The sequence below is a fragment of the Protopterus annectens genome, chromosome 7.part1, assembly GCF_019279795.1.
Source record: "Protopterus annectens isolate FY-2018-M chromosome 7.part1, PAN1.0, whole genome shotgun sequence".
In the NCBI taxonomy this organism is placed as follows: Eukaryota; Metazoa; Chordata; order Ceratodontiformes; family Protopteridae; genus Protopterus; species Protopterus annectens.
In genome coordinates, this window is record NC_056740.1 from 482,910,831 (window position 1) to 482,931,365 (window position 20,535).

Below are 20,535 nucleotides of genomic sequence, written 5' to 3' on the forward strand. Positions count from 1 at the left end.
AGCCCAGAAATTGAACCTCCCTATGTGACAGAAGAGCAGAAGGAGAGACTGCTGGGATTGTATCAGTACTTACACAGCCGAGTGCACAGCTCTTCGAGCCCACTCAAGTACATCTATTGTGTGGGGCTTTCAGAGAGCCTCCTTGCATGGGTAAGTAGCCATAATGCAGACCACCTTTAGAAATGCTGGCATGAGCTACTGTAATGCAAAGGATGTGTGCAAGCTTTGAAACAGGAGTGAACACTATTTAATTCTTGCAGTAGCCATGAAAATGTTGCAGAGTAAACTTTATTAGAATAACATCACTAGCACAAGGTATAGATTAATGATATCACTGTCACATAACAAAAATGACATGAAATACACTTATTTGCCATCTGAATCCTGGCAGATTGGGCTTGAAATTATCTTGGTGCAAGTTTATATTTTAGTGACACAGTTTTGTCAGAGTTTGCATCAGTACTGGGTGCACTTCTAATGTGTACTGTAAAGAGGCTTGCTTGTAAAATAAAATAAATACTGCATTGCTTAGTAAATAGTGATATGTTGGCATAGTGAGTAACATTGCCATTTCTCTAAGCGAGAGGTTCTGCAGTTCAAATCTTGGCTGGGCTGCCTTCTGTGCAGAGTCTGCGTGTCCTTCCTGTATCCATGTGGGTTTCTCTTGGTGTTCTGGGTATTTTTCACCTCCTACAAAATGAAACAGGTGAATTGGCATTCTGTAAATTGCTCATAGATGTACATGTAATGACAGTCTGCTTTTTTGTGATGGACTGACACCCAGCCCAGAATGGGGTTCGATTCCTTGTATCCATTTGATGTCAAGATAGGCTCTGGCGTCCCCATAGCTTTGTAAAGAATAAATCAGGTTATTGGAAAATTAATGGATACTGGTAATTGGAATTGGTTAATGAACTTTGTTGGCTATAATCCCTTTTGACCACGGTCAGAGGTGGGTTGTGTCTCGTCTGTCCCGTATGTGTTTTGATCCACTTCTGCTTACAATTAGTTCAGAGCTTTGTTCATCTAGTGCTGATCATTGAAGAGCATTACTTATTTTTTATTTTATAACATAGTGTTTTTACTTATGGTATGTTAGCTAGTGAGAAGCAGTTTGCCTAATATGAGGAGCTCTGATCCATCTTCCCTGGTCAGTAAGACGAAGCAGCTCAGCATCTGGAACCGTCCTAGACTGTGACTCATCCTTGTTACCAGTAATGTCTTGTGCTCTGACTGCCTGTCTTGATCACTTTTGCTACTTGGTGATCTCACACTGAATGAAGGAACCCCAGGCACTTCAGCATTTTTTCTGATAAAAAAAATCATCAAAGTTGTATTTATTCCTTCTGATTGATCGTTCATTGTTATTTTACCTATTTCTTTACTCTCATGATAAAATCTCCTTTTTTCTTAACCTGTATAGAAATTAACTTTTTCTCACCCCCAGGCCTTGGTGTGTCTGCCATGCCATGCCTTGCTAACTTTATTCTCATAGCAAATACCATTCCGTGGAAATCCAGCTCAGTGGCTTAACATCTGTCTGTCCGTTGATGCCGCATAAGTGGTCCTTCACCTGCTTTGTCATGTGTAGGTTATTCTATTGCTTATGTGAGCAGTGTTGCACCTATTCACCTGTCCAACCAGTACAAAGTACTGCAGTTCTTTTTCCCCTTATCTGTTCACCAGGGGGGTGCTGCAAAGATACCCTCATCTGGGAATGGCCTCTGGGCTTCTTTACAGTTTTCCTCCATTTCCACTGAGGATGAGCTTCATCCATAATACCAAATAGCACAAATTTGAAGCTCCTTCTTACTGTCCCGTCTGGCCTGGACAGGTTTGCTTCTCCTGGCTTGTACCTCACCTCATAGGTTTATAGGTCAGCAGTAAGCACTAGGCTAGCTACCCTTGATTTCAGTAGAGGATTTTGGAGAGAATCTCACAGGAAGCAAGTGGTTTCTTGGCGCAGAAGACATCTGAAGCAAGGGAATCTATTAGCTTCCTGCTGCTTGGGATTGAATGAGCTAATCCTGCTTCTTTGCAAGAAAGGAAATTAAGCGTATTTTATCAAAATACAAGCCTAGCTGCACTCCCAGTCACACAGCGCATTTGACTTCTAGCTCCCTGTTGAGGATGACCACCTTCAGGTTTGTGAGCTGAGGTTGTGGCCGACAAACCTAGAGAAAATGACAGGAGGAGGGAGAGGGGACAGGAGGAGGGTGAGGGTACAGGAGGAGGGTGAGGGGATTTTCAGGGACTGAATAAACTGTGGAGAACTGATACCAGACACCTGTAGGATTCCTCGCCAAATCCCAGTCTGAAGAAGCCACGTTTAGATGAGGCTCCTTTGGCTTTTTCTCCAGTAGGAGTTACGTAGGTATATGCTGTTTTGATTTCATACAGTTATCCATTTAAATGTATTAGGATTCACTGCTTAGGATATACGTCCGTTCTTGATGTCAGGAAATTTGTTGTCACTTCTGTGCCTTTTTCTGGCATATCGTTCAGGCCTCACCATAATTCTTTGGTACCCTTAGAAACTGACTTCACAAAGATGGTGAAAGAATGTTTTGAGGTTCAGTGAATGATATTTCAAGGACCTCCCCATACTAAGATCAGAAAGGCTAGAAGCCCCTCTTCCCTACTAATGTTTTCTGTTTCATTCTTTTGATATTCCTCACTGACTTCTGAACAGGCTGCAATCCCTTTGAGGCCAGTTTTGGACCTGCAAGCACTGATGTTGATGCTGATTTGAGTTTCAGCATTGAGTGAAGTCTCAACTTTTGGTATTGCAAACCTTGAAGTCTATGTCCTCGATGTCAACCTTATCACCAATGCTGATTTTCTCAGTAACAGTGCCATTGGTTTCAGGGGATCCTTTGATCTTGGAGCTAGGGCTTGATATCTTGGGTCCTTTGCTGCTTTTACTGAGGTCAGCCTTCCAGCCTTTGGCATCAATCCCCTCAGTGTCTACAGGTGTTTCAGCCTTGATGGCTAGAGTCAGACTCTCAGGGTCAGGTTTTGGGCTTTTCACCTTACCCATTGAGGTCATTCCCACTGACCCAGTGGGTGGTGTTGGTGTTGACTTTTATATAGGCTTACCTGAATTTACCTTCCTTTGGTGCCTGTGTTCACTTTAGCCTGTACTAGAGGCATGCTGATGTGTGGCATCATGGCCACCCACTATTTCTGTGACCAGGACAGATGGTCTGGTAGGCGACCATGGGTTGCCCCTTTCGTACTCAGGCTTGACAAATCTTTTCCTCCTGAGACCTATCATCTCCAAGAAAATACAAAAAGTGTAAGAAGAACCATATAGATCTCGCTGGAGTTATTCACTCTGGTTGTTAAGAATGTGTGAGTTGGTTATCCAGCATTCTTTCCAGATGATCCCTGATTTGAAGATGTTTTGTAGATGATGAGGCAGAGTTGGGGATGGCCCACTGATCCCACCAGCTCTCATCAACACATTCTGCTTTCCATCCCTGTAGCCTACATCTTATGTGGTCCTCCTGTTAATGTGTGGTATGACTAGTGGTTAAAATGGCAGTGGAGTACCCGGATGTTGTCTTCCCTGGACTGGACTTTCTGGGTGTAGGCACCTCAGATAGACTGCATTGCTGTACTTGCACCCATCAGGGAGGCAACAGTGCCATGCAGTCCATTTGTTCAGCCATTAAATAAAGAATCATTTGCAATGGACAAATCTGGGAAGTGGGTTTATGCATCCTTTGCTTTCCAGAAAGGCTGCAAACTATATTTCTTCTATGTTTCACTTCCAGAGAAAGATGGACATTGAAATGAGTCATTTGCTGGAGGTGTTATCAGATGGGGGTGCGAGATGTAAATTACAATCCCAAATTTCACCATTCGTGGAGCCCACAGCACTGCAGATGGTGCTTGAAGAACAGCAGGTGCTGGTGTAGCCATGCTTTGCCATGACTGGCTTTGTTACAGTGTGTGCCATGTTTACCAAGGTGTCCTCTGTGAATTCCCCGTTTGATAGATCAGTGCTGTGTGGTCTAGCAGTTATAGATGAACTACAGAAGATGTAACAAGATAAGACTGTTGCCATTGCTGGTGTCAAATTGTAAACTCAACTGTGCATATTCCGTACAGTACAGCTGAGTTCACACCATTTTTTAATGGTCAGTAGTAAGAAAATAATAGAGTTTCTGAGAACTGCCATTGAGACTGTGTCAACTTCCATAATGGTTGCCAGCCCAAAAGAAGTAATAATCAGTAGAACCAGGGTACTGCTTTCTTCATTTGGTAGGGACAGCGGTCTGATACTTCAGGTCTTCATATTTCCACTGTCGAGGCATTCAATGCTTGGGGCATTTGGATCAAAAACAGATAACCTTCCATATACCCTTCAATCCCTAATTTTTCCTGTTGTTAAATGTCCCACTCCAGCAAAAGAGTGTAGCAACAAAACAGACCATCCAGTGGTTCCCACTAGACTAGAAAGGCTTGAGCTACTACTTCAGATTCTTTTTAGCTCCCAAGAAAACCAAGGACTTAGACCAATACTCGATCTGAGTGGCCTAAATGAAGTAATCCCAAAAGAATCCTATTGCATGGTCATAATGCAGTCCATCCTTCCTTATCTGTCCGAAGGAGAGTGGATATGCTGTGTAGATTTCCTCTGAATCTCCACATCATGATCACTGAGGACTCCAGAAAGTTTCTACACGTCTAGGTAGGAACCAGCCACTGTCAATTCCAAATGCATCAGTCTGGGCTCAACACAGCCTCCAGGGTGTTCAACAAATGCATGTCCATGGTTACAGGAAACCTGTGGCTGAAAGGTGCCAGGTTCTTCTGTAGCAGAACATTATCTCTTAGTTCAGGCAATAATGGACAGAACAATCTCAGCTAGGGAGTCTCTCTTGAATCTGTTCTGATCCTTGGGAATGGCAGTGACCGCTTCAGATCTGTAGATGGTGCCCACATTTATCAGATGCATGCTGGACACACTGTCCTGCAGCACTTCCTTATCTTCTGGTAGGGTTCTACTTCTTCAAAACTCTTACTGTGAAGCAGATCATCCAAGTGCAATCCATTTCTGCTTCTCTTTGCCTCAAGACCTTTGGCTTGATGATAGATGAAATTTATATGGTTCCTAGTGCCATATATTATATTGGATTGGTACAGAGCCCTATGTCAGTACCTGTCAAGGTATTCAAAACCTGCAAAATGCTCTTGAGTTGGTGGCTGCGCACTATGGCTTTTACTCTGGGCAGAACCTTTCCATCTCCCACCCTGTCTATAGCAGTTACCAAGAATGGCTATGCCCTTAGATGGGGGTATTATCAAGGGGCAGATGATTTAAGATTTATGGTCACAGACTGCAACTAGTCCAGAAATCAATGTTCTAGAAATGAGGGTGGACCTTCTCACTTTGCAAGCATTTCAGGACTTCCCCATTGTGCTGTTGTCATTCACACTGACCACATGGCTTTAATTTGTACTCCTTCCCTTCTACCAGGAAGCTGTGCTGATATGTGAATGGTCTTTGCCTGTGAATCACCTTTAGCCGGTCAGTAGAGCCAGTTCATTAGTGGACGTCCTCATTTGCTGTCCTTAATTTTACACAAATGGTCTGCCAGCTGGTTGGAAGTCCAGAAAATCTTCCATCACTTGGGGAACCTGTTAGCATTCTTGACCAACACAGAATGCAGCAGCTTCTTTTCCTTTGTTCTTCCTTCAGGAGGAAGTTCCTGAGAAGCAGTTCTGCAGAAATAGCACCAAGGACGCCTTTATGTTTTTCCATTCTTCCAATCCTCAAATTCACTCAGAAGGTCAAGCTGAGTAAAACCAAGGCCACTCTCTTAGTCATGTATTGTTTTTGTCCAGTTTGGTTCCCTCTGCCATTGCCTCATCTTCTGGAGAAGGCTAAGGCCTTTCAGAACTGTTCTGACTCATCCAGGCGGCCACTCCTTTCAAATAGCCACATGGTTACTCCAGTTCCAGTGATGACCAGGGACCCTTCTTACGCAGAAAGGGTCATCTACATCTTGATGAGAGATCAAATACCAGAAAAATCTATAACATCAAATGGATAATTATTTCCATCCAGGCTGCTGCCAAAGGTTTGGATCCTTTACTGCTCCAGTGTTTGTACTAAATTATTTGCAGATTTTTAACACTGGTTTAAATGACTCATCCATTAAAGTCCGTTTGAGAGCCATTTCAAATTTTTGTCATGGTGCGTACTCATTATTCCTGGCATCCTTAAAGGTTTGTAAAGTTTTCCTTAGAGGCACCTTACTTTTTTGTCTCACAGTGAAGGACGGATAGTATAGAGGGCTAATGCTATGATCTGTTAACAAGCTGCATTGTGTGGTCCAGAACATGATTCCCTCAGCCCCCATTTGCCTATTGTGTGTGAGTTTGACCAAGTCACTTAGCTATTCAGTGCTCCTGGATTGCCCTTGAAAAGAGACTCTCGTGTCTCGTGGTCTTGCCTATTAACAAACAAATAAATAAATAACAATGTATCTTCTGCTTCGGCTTTGAACCAGACTCCAAAGCAGAATTGAAGGCCCTGTCTTAGAAAATACTTCTTCTGTTGGCTGTTATTTCTGCTAGAAGAATCTCTGAGTTACAAGCCTTTTGTATCAATCTTCCACATTTGGTCTTTATTTTTATGTATTACAATTTGCTGACTGGGTAGGCGAACTGGTCTAATGACCCTTTTCAGCTACGACCCTGATGCAGTTATATAATTATAAAGTAGCAGGTAGACAACGTTGTTAGGTTATAATGCAAATGAAAAACACTGGCAGCATATGAAGTATTAAATAAATATATACAAGGGTGTTGTATACTTTTATAATTGGGCATTTGTATAATTTGCATATAATTTCTCAGCCTGTATTGCAAATGCACGAACACTTGATTTCCTCAAAAATGGAATCCTTTAAGGCTTCTTTTGAAAGCCTCAGCTGTGGTATTATCATTAAGATCAATAGCAAGTGGTTTTAAAGTGTGGGCCCTGTTCTAGAGAAGGCTTTCTCACTAAAGGCTGGTTTGAACCCTGCACAGGAGAGGATAAGAGTGTTTGGCTACTTTTATGTTTGCAGTTTTGGTCTCTCAGAGGAAATTTCCATTTTGGAGGAGGACAGTAATTTTTTTTAAGAACTATGAATATTAGTAGAAGAGTGGCTCTATCTGGTGAAGGTAGCAATTTCATTGCTTGATGTACCTAACAATGGTGTTCTCTTTGGTCAGCTAGGAGCGCTAGGTTTTTCATAAGGATAGCGTCCTTGTAAACCACCCCATCTTTCATGGCCAAAGTAAGCTCCTCACTCTAATTTTAGTCAGTCCATTAATTTGACTGGTCTCTTTCTTTTTTAATATAAAAGGACATTACTTTATTATAAGTCATGCTAAATTAGTCAAATCAAGATCAGTAAGCGTAGCCGTATATTGTGCAGTCCTCATGTCTGGTACACAGAAATTCTTTCAATAGTGACTGGTCCATATTCCCATCTTGGATCGTAGCTAATCCCCCCTTGCAGTCAGCTGGCCTATGATACTGCACTATAGTTGCAATCACTGGCATCATACAAAATGCTTTAGGTGCTCATTTTCTAAAACTGCACACACACTGGTCCCATAAGTTCCATTTACGAATAATATGGCTGCATTTTTTTCTTGTTATTGACCTTAGTTTCAGTTATCTTAATTCTAACATGCTTTCATTTGCTTTAGTAATAACTAGCACTTCCTTGGATTTCAGTTTCCTAGTAATAATTTTTTTTAATACTAATAAGAATAAGCATATCAGCTGTTTTCTGTCTGCAGAAGTCTTCATTTTATCATCATATGCTTTTAAGAATAATTTCTTAGGACAGTGATTTGAATTCCCTTCCCTTTAGTTCGAATACTTTGATCAGTTTTCTTGAAGTCATGTAATTTTGGCAGCTCCTAAAAGATGTGATCACAGTCTCCACTCTCTTTCTCTGAAAACATCTAACAATTGCTGAAGTCATCAAAGAACGTGTTAAATAATCTTGCTGTTGTGTAGAAATACCAATGGAGACATTTCCACCCAGATATTCTAAATCTCCTTGAGTTGATTGCATATATGGGGGCCTCACAAGTCTCTTCCCAGTGCTTTGTCATTATTGTTAGGTCTAACTTTATTCCCAGTCTTTTCTTATCCTCTGTGTTTTTCCCTAATAGCTGTCATGAAGTGCTTTGTATCCTTTATTGATAATTCCCTTCATATTCATTTCTATAATTACAGATTCCATTAAACATTTTTCTAAATCTAGTATTGGTGTTACTCATCCATCTACTAATTAACTGGAAACAACCACTTGAAATGTTTTTATATCTGACAAGGCTTAGTGGTAAACCACTTTGGCTATAGTGTGCAAGGTCCTGGGTTTGAGACTTGCAAGGGCTGCTTATTTCCTTGTTGGCTAGGCTTACTTAGGCCCTTGGGCTGATAGCCTAGTACCTACCTATGAAACTTCAACAAGGCATTTTTACTCCTCCCACAGGAAGGACTTGAGAGAAAGAGAGAGAGAGAGAGAGAGCTAAAGTGATTTTATCTGGACTAATCCTTTTTACTCTGTTTCCAGCAAAAATATTGTAACATAATGCTCTTAATCGTTGAATCAACTTTTTAACAACAAATGTAACTGTACAAATATCTAACATTGTGCTGAAGTTTTTAACAGATATAACTTATTAAGCCAAATAATAAATGTGCAAGTAACAGTATGTTACAACAAATTACAACACCCTGTCAGATAATAGTTTGAGGATGAACCCGTTGTAAAACCTTGGTCACAAATGCTGTCATGCATGTTTTTTCATTTGTTAAATAAACCATTCCTGCATCAAATTACTGCAACACACTCCCTTCGCACAAGACCTTTTTCTCATTTCAAATGCTTGTAATTTCACTTTCCCCCCGATTCTCCCTCATTTGCTGCACTTTTCTAGCTACGTGTTAACATTACTGATGTTCATTGAATATTATCTTTTCCACCTTAAATGCTGCCTTATCCACTAATTGTCAAGGTACTTTCTTCCTTTAAGATGTTTGACGTTTGTCCTTGTATCCTCTTTAGCTCTCTAAACTTCAGGACTAAGCATTTCCTCCTGCAGATACTTTACAGCATTACATGCTATTGTTTTTGTATTTTTAATTGACACACTGCAGAATCCTGACTTTTACTTGTTTAAAAGGTGTATCTTATCTTTGCTTTACTTTCCCTGGAACAAGACATGAGTGCACAGCTTTGCTACAGATAAAATGAACATGATAAATGAGTCAAAGCCCAGAACTGATGATCTCCAGTTTTTTTGGCATGATCTTGCTCTTTAACTGTATTTATTTCAATAATGGATTATGCTGATCCCCTGTCATAAAGACATCTATTCACAGACCAGGCCTAGCATTTATCTCATGTTTTCTCTTCCTCCAAGAAAGGAAGTCTTTAGTTTTCTGAAAATTCCCAGTATATTGAACAGAATAATGATTTTGGGAAGACAACTTGTGCTTTCTCTCCCCAAGTAACTTATTTTGATTCTGAGGATAGTGTTTCTTCTGATGGTGCCTTAGAAGAATTTTCTTTTTATGAATCTGTTTCCAGAATGAACCAACCAGGTGTTTAAGTGGGAACATTATGATATCTCATGCTCCTTGAAAATATTATGATTTATTTCAATTTATTTCAGTTGGGATTTCCTGAACCCTCCATTGTTTGTTCCCTCTATTCTTCCAAAATTGGAGAATGTACTTATTACAACCGTAACTTGCCTGACAGATGGCCACTGCCTGTAAGAAAGGTAATAGATTGCATAAAGTTCTTGAACCATACACATTTTATTTTCAGTCCTAGATCTGACCCTGCAGTGATTTCTTTGGCACATCCAGCTGCTGCTAAACATCTGGTAAATGCTAATCCCTCCCCCTCGGATAAGGATGCAGACATAATCTAAAGGGCTCAAGTGAAGTTTGGTAACCTACCTGTGACCCAGAGGGTGATATGACTAACAAGCAACAGAGTGCAAAGAATTAGTACAGATAAAATCACTTTAGCTAGCAGACCTAGAAGACTCTTTCTGTGATACCCTCCCCGTGGGAGGATTAAAGACGCCGCGTTGAAGTTTCAACTAGTTTATTCAGTTAAGTAGGTAGATGGACAAGTGTTCTTGTTCTAAAGATAAGGATGGGAGCACCTTTGATAAATTTGGGAAACGTATATTCCCCTGCCACAATTATTTTTAGAATTCTTAATTGTCAAGCTCATGTTAAAGTTTATGCTTGTATCATTTGAGAATATGAGCAACATAGTTACCTTTCCTTCTTTTGAAGAAAAATCTTCTATGGATAATCTTATTGCTTCTGTGTCTCAGGTGACTAAACATTCTTTGAAGTGTGTTTATGATTCAGCTGATGCCTCAATCAGAGCAGCTGCTAATGGAACTGTTATGAGAAGGTTTGCTTGGTTAAGTACTCAGTCTACCTGCAGATGTTTAAAGCAGAAATTTTGAACTGCCCTGTAGACAGTGAGATTTTGGTCCATTTGCTGCGGAGGTCCTGAAAAAAAGTGCGTTGAGAGAGGGGAAACTGATTCAGTTGGTTACTCAGATTTTTTCAGCCTGCCTTCTCTAAGTTTGCTATAAGTTTTATACCTGCATCTGCACCTTTATAAAAAGCAAAACAAGCAAATACAGGAATCTTTCGACAAGGACACAATCAAAAAGCAATGCCAAAGGGGGCTATAAAACTAAAGGAGGAGCTTCCACCCTGCAGAAATAAGACACTCCAGCAAGTCTGAATGACTGTCTGCAGAATGCTCCTCCCTTCCCAGATTGGCAAGGCTTTAAATCTACCCGAAGGTGTGCTCTCCATTTCTCTGTTTGGCAAAAGGTAATCTCATACAACTGGGTTCTGAGAGAGATACATCAGCGATGCAGATGGCAGTGGGAATCCCTCCCTCCTTTTCAGGGGGTTCCTCCTCCTTCAGATCAAGCTTCTTTTTCCCCTCTTGTTATTCAGTCTTTACTGACTTGGGGGTGATAGAACCTGTCCCTGTCTCTCTTACAGGGAAAGATTTGTATTCAAGAATGTTTCTGGTACCAAATAAAAAAGCATCTTTGAGACCAGTCTTAAATCCTTATTTTCTAAACCTGTTTGTAAAGGTCCAAAAGCTCAAATGCTATCTCCTCACAGCCTGTTACCTCTGATTCCCTCTGAGTAACTCTAGATTTGAAGGATGTTTATCACATTCTTATAGCCTCAGATTTCAAATGTTTCTTATGGTTTTTGGTGTCTGGGTTACATTTTCCGTTCTCTGCATTACTCTTTGGGTTATCACAAAGTGTTTAGTTCCAGTCATATATTACAGGCTGCAAGGTATTCACATTGTCTTTATTTAGATGACTTACTTATCTTTACAGGATCCTTTTCAAAGTGTCAGGAATATCTCACTTGGGTGAGAGATTTCCTTCACAGACTGGAGCTTTAGGAGAACATCCAATAGTGTAGTCTGACTCCTTCTCACAGAATTGTTTTCCTGGGGTGTCTCCTAGATACCACAGTTCAAATAGCATTTCATCTGTTGGAAAAAGTAGACCTGTACCTAAATCTTTTCCTGAGTTTCTCCACTGTGCCCAAAGCTTAAGCAAGGACATTAATCAGGATTCTAGAATACATGGCATGCATGATTGTCATGACTCCACTAGCCTGCCTCCACATGGATAAGATTCAGTGGTACCTAAAGTGTACATCAGCATCCCTTGGCATTCCAGATTTCTTTACTGGGACTTGTAAAAAAAAAAAGGGTGGGGGGACTACTACTTTGTGGAGAGACCAGTTTTGTCTGAATCCAATTCATAGTTTCATAGTTTAGTACTAGGCTATCTGCCCTGGGGCATTTGTAAGCCTAGCCATAGTGATGTGGCTTTCGCCACCCCATAAAATGGTACAAAATGCACATAATAGATTTAGAATACTGTGCCTCTGTTTAGTAGCGACACAGTGAAGGTCCCCTTATATAATAGAATTAGTTTACTGTGCCCCTGTCTAGTAGTGACACAGATGTGACCCATGGGGTAAACTTACAATCTCCCATCCACTCATCAAAATTTCTCTTGAATAGAGTCAGTGAGGGGCTCTGCCTAACATGAACTGGGATCTTGTTCCAGAGCATGGGAAGCCTCTGGGTTATGAATCTATCCCTCCAGCATGTCCTATTCATACTTGTGCCGAGGTTTAAGTCTTTAGCTCTCGTGGTTCTGATGGATTTGGATTTTTTGAGGTGGAGCATGTCCATCAGTTCCTGATTGGACATGGCCTTGTACGTCAGGCAGAGATCAACTCTGAGCAGGCGGTATGCTACTGAGTAGAGCTGGAGTTTCTTTAGTCTGGCAGAATAAGACATATGTTGGAGATCCTTGATTCTCTTGGTGAGGTACTTTTGTGGTCTCTCCAGCTGTTGCAAATGCCGGGTGGGTACATACCAAATGGGGCATTGTACTCAATCATGGGTCTGATGAGGGAGGAGTATAGAGGTACAATGACATCCTTGGATCTGGATGTGAATCCCTTCATGATAAGGTGTGCAAGGTAGAATGTTTTTCTAACCACTTTGGCAACGTGGGTGTCAAATGAGAGGTCGCTGTCGACTTGGGTCCCTAGGTCTCTGATTACTTTTTCTGTACTCAGTGGGTTGCTGTCTATGTGATAATTTGTGGGTACTTTGTTTTTCCCAAAGGGGATAACTATAGATTTTTTGGCATTTAGTTTAAGGCCATGACTCCGGCACCAGTTGTCTGTTTCTGTGAGGCCTTTTTGTAGGATGTATGTGTCCTCTAGTGTATCGACTAGGCACCTAGTTTGCAGTCATCTGCGAACTTTGTCAGCCACAACCCTCCCATGTTTGCTTTAACATCTGAGAAATAAATGCCGAACAAGAGGGGTCCCAGGACAGATCCCTGCGGGACACCACTTGTGACTGGCTTTGAGTTTGACATTGCTCCAGCGATTTTAACTTTATGGGTTCTGTCCTTTAGCCAGTTTGCAACCCATCTAGTGACATAAGAGTTTACATTTAAGCTGTTGAGCTTATCTATGATGCCTGAGTGGGATATTGTGTCGAAGGCCTTAGCCAAGTCCAGGTAGGCTGTATGGACTGCTTTGCCCTCATCAATGGCTCTAGTGACTGTTTCGAAAAAGTCAACCATGTTCAAAAGGCAGGATCTGCCCTTTACAAAGCCGAACTGGGTGGGGTCAAGTGTCTGTAGGTCCCCAATGTCTCTGTTTATGAGTTCCATAATGATTCGTTCCATAGCTTTGCAGACCAGGCTGGTTAAGCTTATGGGGCGGTAGTTCCCAGGGTCTGTAGAGGTACCCCTTTATGGAGTGGGACCACTGTTGCTGTACGCCAGTGTTCAGGTACATATCCTGTAGTAAGGCTAAGGTTAAATAGCATTTTTATGTGCGGGTTTAGCTCCTCTTGGAGTTCACGTAGCACGCAACCCGGGATACCGTCAGGTCCCATTGATGCTGTGTTTTTAGCTTTGCTGAGGGCGGCTCTCACCTGGACATCTGAGATGACAGGGAGATTACATTCAGCTGGGATAAGTATTTCTTCTTTTGGGGGTAAGGGAGGGCAGAAATTTGCACTGAACCTGTCAGCCAGAATGTTGGCAATATCTGTGGGTTCAGTGTATGTTTTGTTGTTGTTAACTAACTCTGAGCATATCTGAGGGTTTCTGCCCAGGTTTCTAACATAGCTGAAGAAGGCTTTGTGGTTATCTTTAGTGTCCTTAGAGATTTTTCTCTCAAAGTTGTCCTTGGATGCTTTTATGAGAGAACATAGCTTTCTGCTAGTGTTGATCAGAGATGTCTTCCCTTTATGGGATTTTGCTCTGTCGTGCAGTAGCTTCCTTCTTTTGTTATACAATTTGTTTATGGCTGAGGTCCACCAGACAGGACGCTTGCCTTTGGTGGAGAGGGACTTGGATTTATTTGGGATTGCATGATCCATGCATTCTTGGAGATGTCCATAAAAAGCATTTGTGAAGGATTCAGCATTGTGGGATGTGGTATCCACTGGCCCAGTGGGCTTAAAGGATACCATCTCAGTCTTAAGAAGAGTGAAGTCTGCTTTTGAGAAGTTTTTCACTGTGGTCTTTTGTGCTGGGGGTGGAGGCGGGATATGTATATCCAGGGTGATTAGTTTGTGGTCAGATCTCACTAGTGAGGAGTATACCTCCGGTGCGGAGCATTTTGTCCCCATGTTTGTGATGATCAGGTCTAGTATATTATCTCCCCTAGTGGGAGAGGTGACTAGTTGTTCCAGTGCATTTGAATTTATGAATTCCAGGAACCTTTGGGCTAGGGTGTTAGGGCTAGAATAATATACCCAATCTATGTTAGGGTAGTTGAAGTCTCCCAGTATGATGGTATTTTGTGATACATTCATATCCTCCAATGTCTTCAGGAAGGCTGAGTGGGTTTCCTGAGATTGGGAGGGTGGTCTGTAACATGCTACCAGTTGTATAGCAGTTTTGCCTATGGTAAGTTGCGCATGTGTGGTCTTCGATGCTTCATGTGTTGCTACTAACCTGGAGGTGTGGGTGTCCTTGATGAATATGGACACTCCCCCTCCCTTTGTGGTTTAGCCCGGGTTTTGGGGCCGGAAAGCATGATACGAGGTATAGCCTGGTAGCGCTGGGGTGCTCTCAGGAGCCTTGAACCAGGTTTCAGTTACTGCACAGACGTCGATGTTCTCCATACTGAGGAATGCATAGAGTGCCTGCATCTTGAGATTTAGACTTCTGGCATTGAGTAGCATTACTCTTAGTTTCTTATCCCATGTGATACCTATGGAGGTGGGTTTGTCTTTTGAGCCTTGCCTAAAAAAGGCACTATGGGGGTGGCAAGAGCCTTAGCCAATATCCGGAAGCCCAGTGGTGACAGGTGCAAGCCGTTTCTTGCGAAGCAGTGTGGCTTGTCCAACATGTCATCCCAGGCAGACAGACATTGGATCCCCTTAGAATGACACCAGTATTTGAGCCAATTATTAAAGCTGATCATCTTGTCTTTGTATTGTGGCATCATTCTTGGTGAGGGCAAGATGCTGGTCAGGGTCATACCAGCCTGGGCTACATAATCAGAGAGCTCCTCTATGTCTCTTTTCATGTAGTCCAGGGAGGTACGTCTCAGGTCATTCACGCCACCATGGACAATGACAGAGTCATATTTGTACTTGCTTTGGAGTGACCTGAGTGCGTGTGTTATGTGGCGGATCCTAGCTCCCGATAGGAAGCTCACAGACACCCTCTCCTTGTTCAGCCTAGTAAGTGGGACATCAGTGTGTCTGACTATAGAGTCACCTATTACTAGTGTATCAGGCATGGTGTTTGGCCTTAAGGGCTGTGATTGATTGACACACTGATTTATTGAAGTATGTGTTGCATGTGTTTTGTTTTGAGTTGGTGGATTTTTGGATGTCTGCTTTGGGAGCCTCTGTTGTTTTGGTAAGTTTTTTATTAGAGCCTCCGAGTATGTCTTTGTGTTTTTATGTGTTTAGTTTGCAGTTGTGGTAGGTCTATGTGGGACTGGGTTTGCTGTGTGTGTGGTTACCATCTCCTCATGTCTGGTCATGCCAGCCCTGAGTTGAGAGAGTTCAGCCTCCAGTTTGGCTATATAGTTGCATCTCTCACATGTATTTGTGTTTGTTGGGAGGAGGAGAGGGTTGTCTGTGTACATGAGACAATTGTAGTATTATCTTCAGGCACAAAGGTCACTCAGTAAGTTCTAGCTTTGCTGGAGTTTTCATTTTGTTTTTACTGATTGATTCAGTGACCCTCTCACTTATTGTTTCCCTAGGTAGGAACAGGAATAACACAAGTTACGTTTGGATTTACTGAACGTTTAACCCACTGCAGGTTTAACGGTAAATAATAAAATCGCTGTGTTTACTTTTTCATGCCGTCAAAAAGTAAGATTCCGCCTATGCCGAGAAAAAGGGTGGAAGGGTGTTGGTGCAGCTATTTTCTGTTATGCACTAAAAGCAAATGCAGTGAAAACGTTCTGTATTTTGCATGATTAACCTGGATATCCTAAACCTCTCGCTTTCCCACCGCCACTGCTCTGATTTGAGAGGCTCCTATATAAGGTATGAATTTCTAAAATGGAGTTGTAACTGAAGAAGTTTAAGACGAAAACGTTTGGTGTTAAGTGTTATTGACTGCTGCTGTTTTTTTGCGTGTTTGCACATACCCGTGGTTTGCTTTGAGTGGATTAAAGCTTTTAAAACCTTTGCTGGACCGGATTTATTTGTGCCTGAAGATAGTGGTGATGAAGATAGTGGTGATTGTATTCTCAGTTTTGACTTTCCACTATTTTGCTCAAGTTTGCTTTATTGCACAGTTGTAGCATTGTCTCAAGATACCCAGATTAACCAGCTGAACTGGAGAGGATACCAGTACTCTACCACTCGACATGCTAGAACAGTATAAAGGAATTCTCTTACTTCCCTTCCACCTACAGCACAGTCTGTAAATACAGATGCCTCAGACTTTCCTTGAGGAGCAGTGCCTGTGGGAATAAAGGTACAGGGCCTTGGGAACAAAAGAAAATAGACCAAAACACATATATGTAAGAGATATTGGCAATAATAAATGCTGTCAACACTCTCAATTATCTTTGGTTGCTGGGCCCTTTACAAGTGATTACAAACAATAGCACTGTGATGTTGTACCTAAACAAACAGGGTGGAACCAGATCTTACCCTCTGTGCAGACTAGCCATGGTATCCTGGGAAATTGCTTTCCAGCACAATTTCACTTTATAGGCATCTTACATCCTATCCGAGCAAATATTTTGTGGCAGACAAGCTGAGCAGGACCAGGACAGAACCTTGAAATGGAAGTTGAATCGGGTAGCCTTCCAGAAATGAATCCAGCTGTGGAGAACACCTCAGACAGATTTATTTACTTTCACTCACAACAGACACCTGCAAGCAGTGTGGAAATCAGTTATTGTAATTTCCTTGAACAGGAATGTTCCTTTATGCTTTTCCACACTCTCCACTAATATGTAACATCATTCTGAAGATTAATAGGGACTCTCCAGAGGTCAGTGTGATTACTCACTTCCAGTCCAGGCACCCGTGGTTATCCCTTCTTTTGGAATTGGCCAAGGGCAGTTACCACAAGCTTCTTCACAGACTGGATCTGCTCACACAACACAGTGGTTGCTTGATACACCAAAAAAACAGTTCAACCATGGTTTAAATTCTCCTATTCCTTATATTCACCAATATCAAAAGGAAAACGAATAGATAGAAAAATGCTCTCTTTATTGTTTATTGTTCAGTGGAACACTGAGGAAGGGGCATTCCCAAAAGCTTTGTTGTTTTTATCAATAAAGAGAGCGTTTTTCTATCTATTCGTTTTCCTTTTGTTGTTGCTTGATACACCCCAGCCTGAGACAACTTCAACTAACTGTCTCGATGGTAAGAGTTTTAATACCTTTTAAGCACTTATTTTCTGAGGATGTTCAGCAGATTTTAATGAAGGCAAAGAAACCTGCCACTAGAAAATCATATATTACTAAATGGGTAAGATTTTCTAGTTGGTGCCAAGACAAGAACAAGACTAGTATTTCTCTGGTTCTGAAATATTTGTATGAGTTGTTTTCCTCTGGCCTTTCTTACTCCTCTTTCAAGGTTCACTTATTAGCCATTTCAAAATGTCTAGCCATGAATCCTCTCCTTTCAATGCATTCACATGTTAAAAAGTTTTGAAAGAGGTGTTGCATACCAGGCACCCTAGAAAACATGTGACTTCTCCTTGGGACCTTGACTTTGTTTTGGAAAACCTAACTCATGCTCCATTCAAATCAGCCCGTCGGGATCGTGTGAGGATCATAACATAGAAAACAGTTTTGCTGATTGCTGTGACATCTCTAAGAAGGGTGTTTGAGTTTCAAGTCCTCATGGTGGGTCATCCTTATCTCATTTCCACAACATAGGGTGTCCTCGAGAACTAATCCTTTTATGCCTAAAGTGGAATCTGAATTTACTTTGAGATAAACTGTCCATGTCTCTGTCTTCTTTCCATTCACAAAAATGAGGGAGAAAGGATTCTTCATACTCTGGATGTCTGTAGACAACTCGGGCACTATCTTGGCACAACTAAAACCGTCAGAAACTCTAATTTATTTCTTATGAAAGGGGCAACCTGTGTCAAAGCAGGCTATCTCAAAATTGTTGTCGCATGATCACATTCTAATAGGGCTTTGGTCTTATCAGTGGATTGTTTGATAGAAATGAATTCTAGAAGTGTATTTGAAGCAGTAACCTGGTCCTCTGTCTTGGAAACTCTGAAACAGCTACTCATGGGGATTTTCACAAGCAATGAGGTTACTTCATAATGCTCCATATGGAGCAGCTAAGTTATCCAGATCAGGTATAGCAGTGCAGCGTCATGCCTCTCTCCTCTTAATGGATTTTGTGGACCACTTTAAAGTGGCATTTGTCAATGCCCCATTTGACTGAGCTTCTCTCTTTGAGCAGAAGGTCAAAGATAAGCTGCAACAAGTGAATAAGAGGGCAAAATGCTCACAACTGTTGTGGTCCAGTTTACAGCCCCTCAGAGGTCATTTCAGAGGGACCAAAATGGGTCAAAAAATTTGGTTCAGGAAATCACATCAGCTCCAAAATGGGCAGTGCTTTCTTAGGAATTGGGGTAATATCTATGGTAACCACTGTCCAAGAGGCAGAGATGGTCCACATCAACAAAGGTTCTAGAGACCCAATTCTGGGCCTAGACAGTATTAACCTTGAATTGTTCCCCACCTGCCCATTCTGAAGGCAGTTGGGGGACATCTTTCCTTGCACCCTTTTGCATTGCTGGACATTGCACTAGACAGTTGGGTCAGGGAAATTATATCCAGAGACTCCTCTGTACCATTTTTTTAAAACACCTTTATTAAGTTATGACTTAAGACATAGGCAAACATAGATTGACAGAAAAGAAAACAACTTGTCTTAACATGTTTTTCCATTTACACTTATTATACATCACATATATTTTCTTTGTAACTATGATCAGTCCAGCATTACATACATTGCTGAATTCCTGCCGTCCCTCAAAGTTCTTTCCTCTTCTTCCTGAACATTATTTTGCATATGTTTCCACAATTTCCACTTATTTCTAGGTGATTTTATCCTACCCTTTTCAGATGTTTTATCTCGTGTATCTCTCTTGTATTGTTCACTACTTCAAATACGGTTGGTTTAGACTTTGATTTCCATTTCTAATTTTTGCTTTTTTGGGCAATCAACATAATTAAACTTAACAAGGCCTTACTATGTCTGCACAATTCAGATCCCATGTCCCACTTCAAAAAAAAAAAACAATTTTCTTAATTACAGCCATTTGCTCAGCCAACATTTCTGACAGAGTATTCTGTAGGGAATTTTTAAAGTCTGCCAACTCATTGCACTCCCAGAACATATGTTCCCATTCACCACATTCTTCCCCATTTCACCTCAAACATTTGCGATCTGTCTGAGGAAAAAAATCCTTGACTTCTACATGGGGTATAAAAATACCTAAGCAAACACTTCCAAGCAAAGATTCTAAACCTTCTAGTCTTTGTTGCATACTCTGGAGCCATACATATGCCCTCTCATTGCTCTTTTGTATATTGCTTTTCCAGTCTCTCTTCCCAAACTTTTCTAACCTCCTCTGGTTGATTTTTATAGTTACCATGCAAAATTTTATGTGCCCTACTAATTATCCATTTTAACAGCAACTTATTTTTAGATTTAACTACAACTCTATCAGTGTGGGTCTTTTTTCAACATTCTCCTGTCCCTTTCTGTTTGCCTGTACTCTGATATTACCCCCTGGTTCATAGGTTCAGAGGTGTTTACTACGCTAATGACCACAAGGGCCTTTTTAAGCCTAGCCATGCATCCCAAATCTCTGACAAGTTCAGATACCCCTGATAAGTGAATCAGGAGCTTGGGAGATAAAACATTTGCAAGCTATTTTGCCCAGGCTTTGACTCAATCTATGGCTTTTTGGAAAGGATTGGATTATAGAAGTATTCTAGAAGCAGCAATTTGGTCCTCTATGTTTGTATTCATTTACAATCATTGCAAGATTGATTATTTATCTAGGATTTGCTAAGACCATTCTCCATGTGCTACTGGACCCTTCTTCTTCCACCTCCCAACTGTAGTAAGGTAAACTACCAATACAGGTAAGGCTACTGTAGCAGTGATCAGTATGATAAACACAGTAAAGTTGGGAAAGTAAACTTACCATAATAGTAGAAGTTTGAGTGATCACTCTCGCAGTAGCTGCTCCCTTCCTCCATCCTGCTTGTTCTTTGGTGTGTTGTTTATGCCAGGGTTTTTGTTGTTCCCAGCATTCCCTAGTAGCATTGTCCTTTGGCTCAGTCCTTATTCTTTCTCTCTCTCTTTTGGCATGAAAGTTCTGAAGCGCTTGGCACCCAAACCTATCTTTTTAGTCAGCCCAGCT

General features: G+C 41.4%; 1 protein-coding gene across 1 annotated transcript in view; it reads left to right on the top strand.

Moving 5' to 3' along the window:
- The window catches only part of MON1A (MON1 homolog A, secretory trafficking associated), a 481,001-nt gene that overhangs the window by 383,033 nt on the left and 77,433 nt on the right, over window positions 1-20,535 (top strand). Inside the window, exon 5 of the mRNA XM_044078934.1 lies at window positions 3-150. Coding sequence (XP_043934869.1) covers window positions 3-150 — 148 coding nt within the window. The remainder of the gene's footprint in view (window positions 1-2; window positions 151-20,535) is intronic.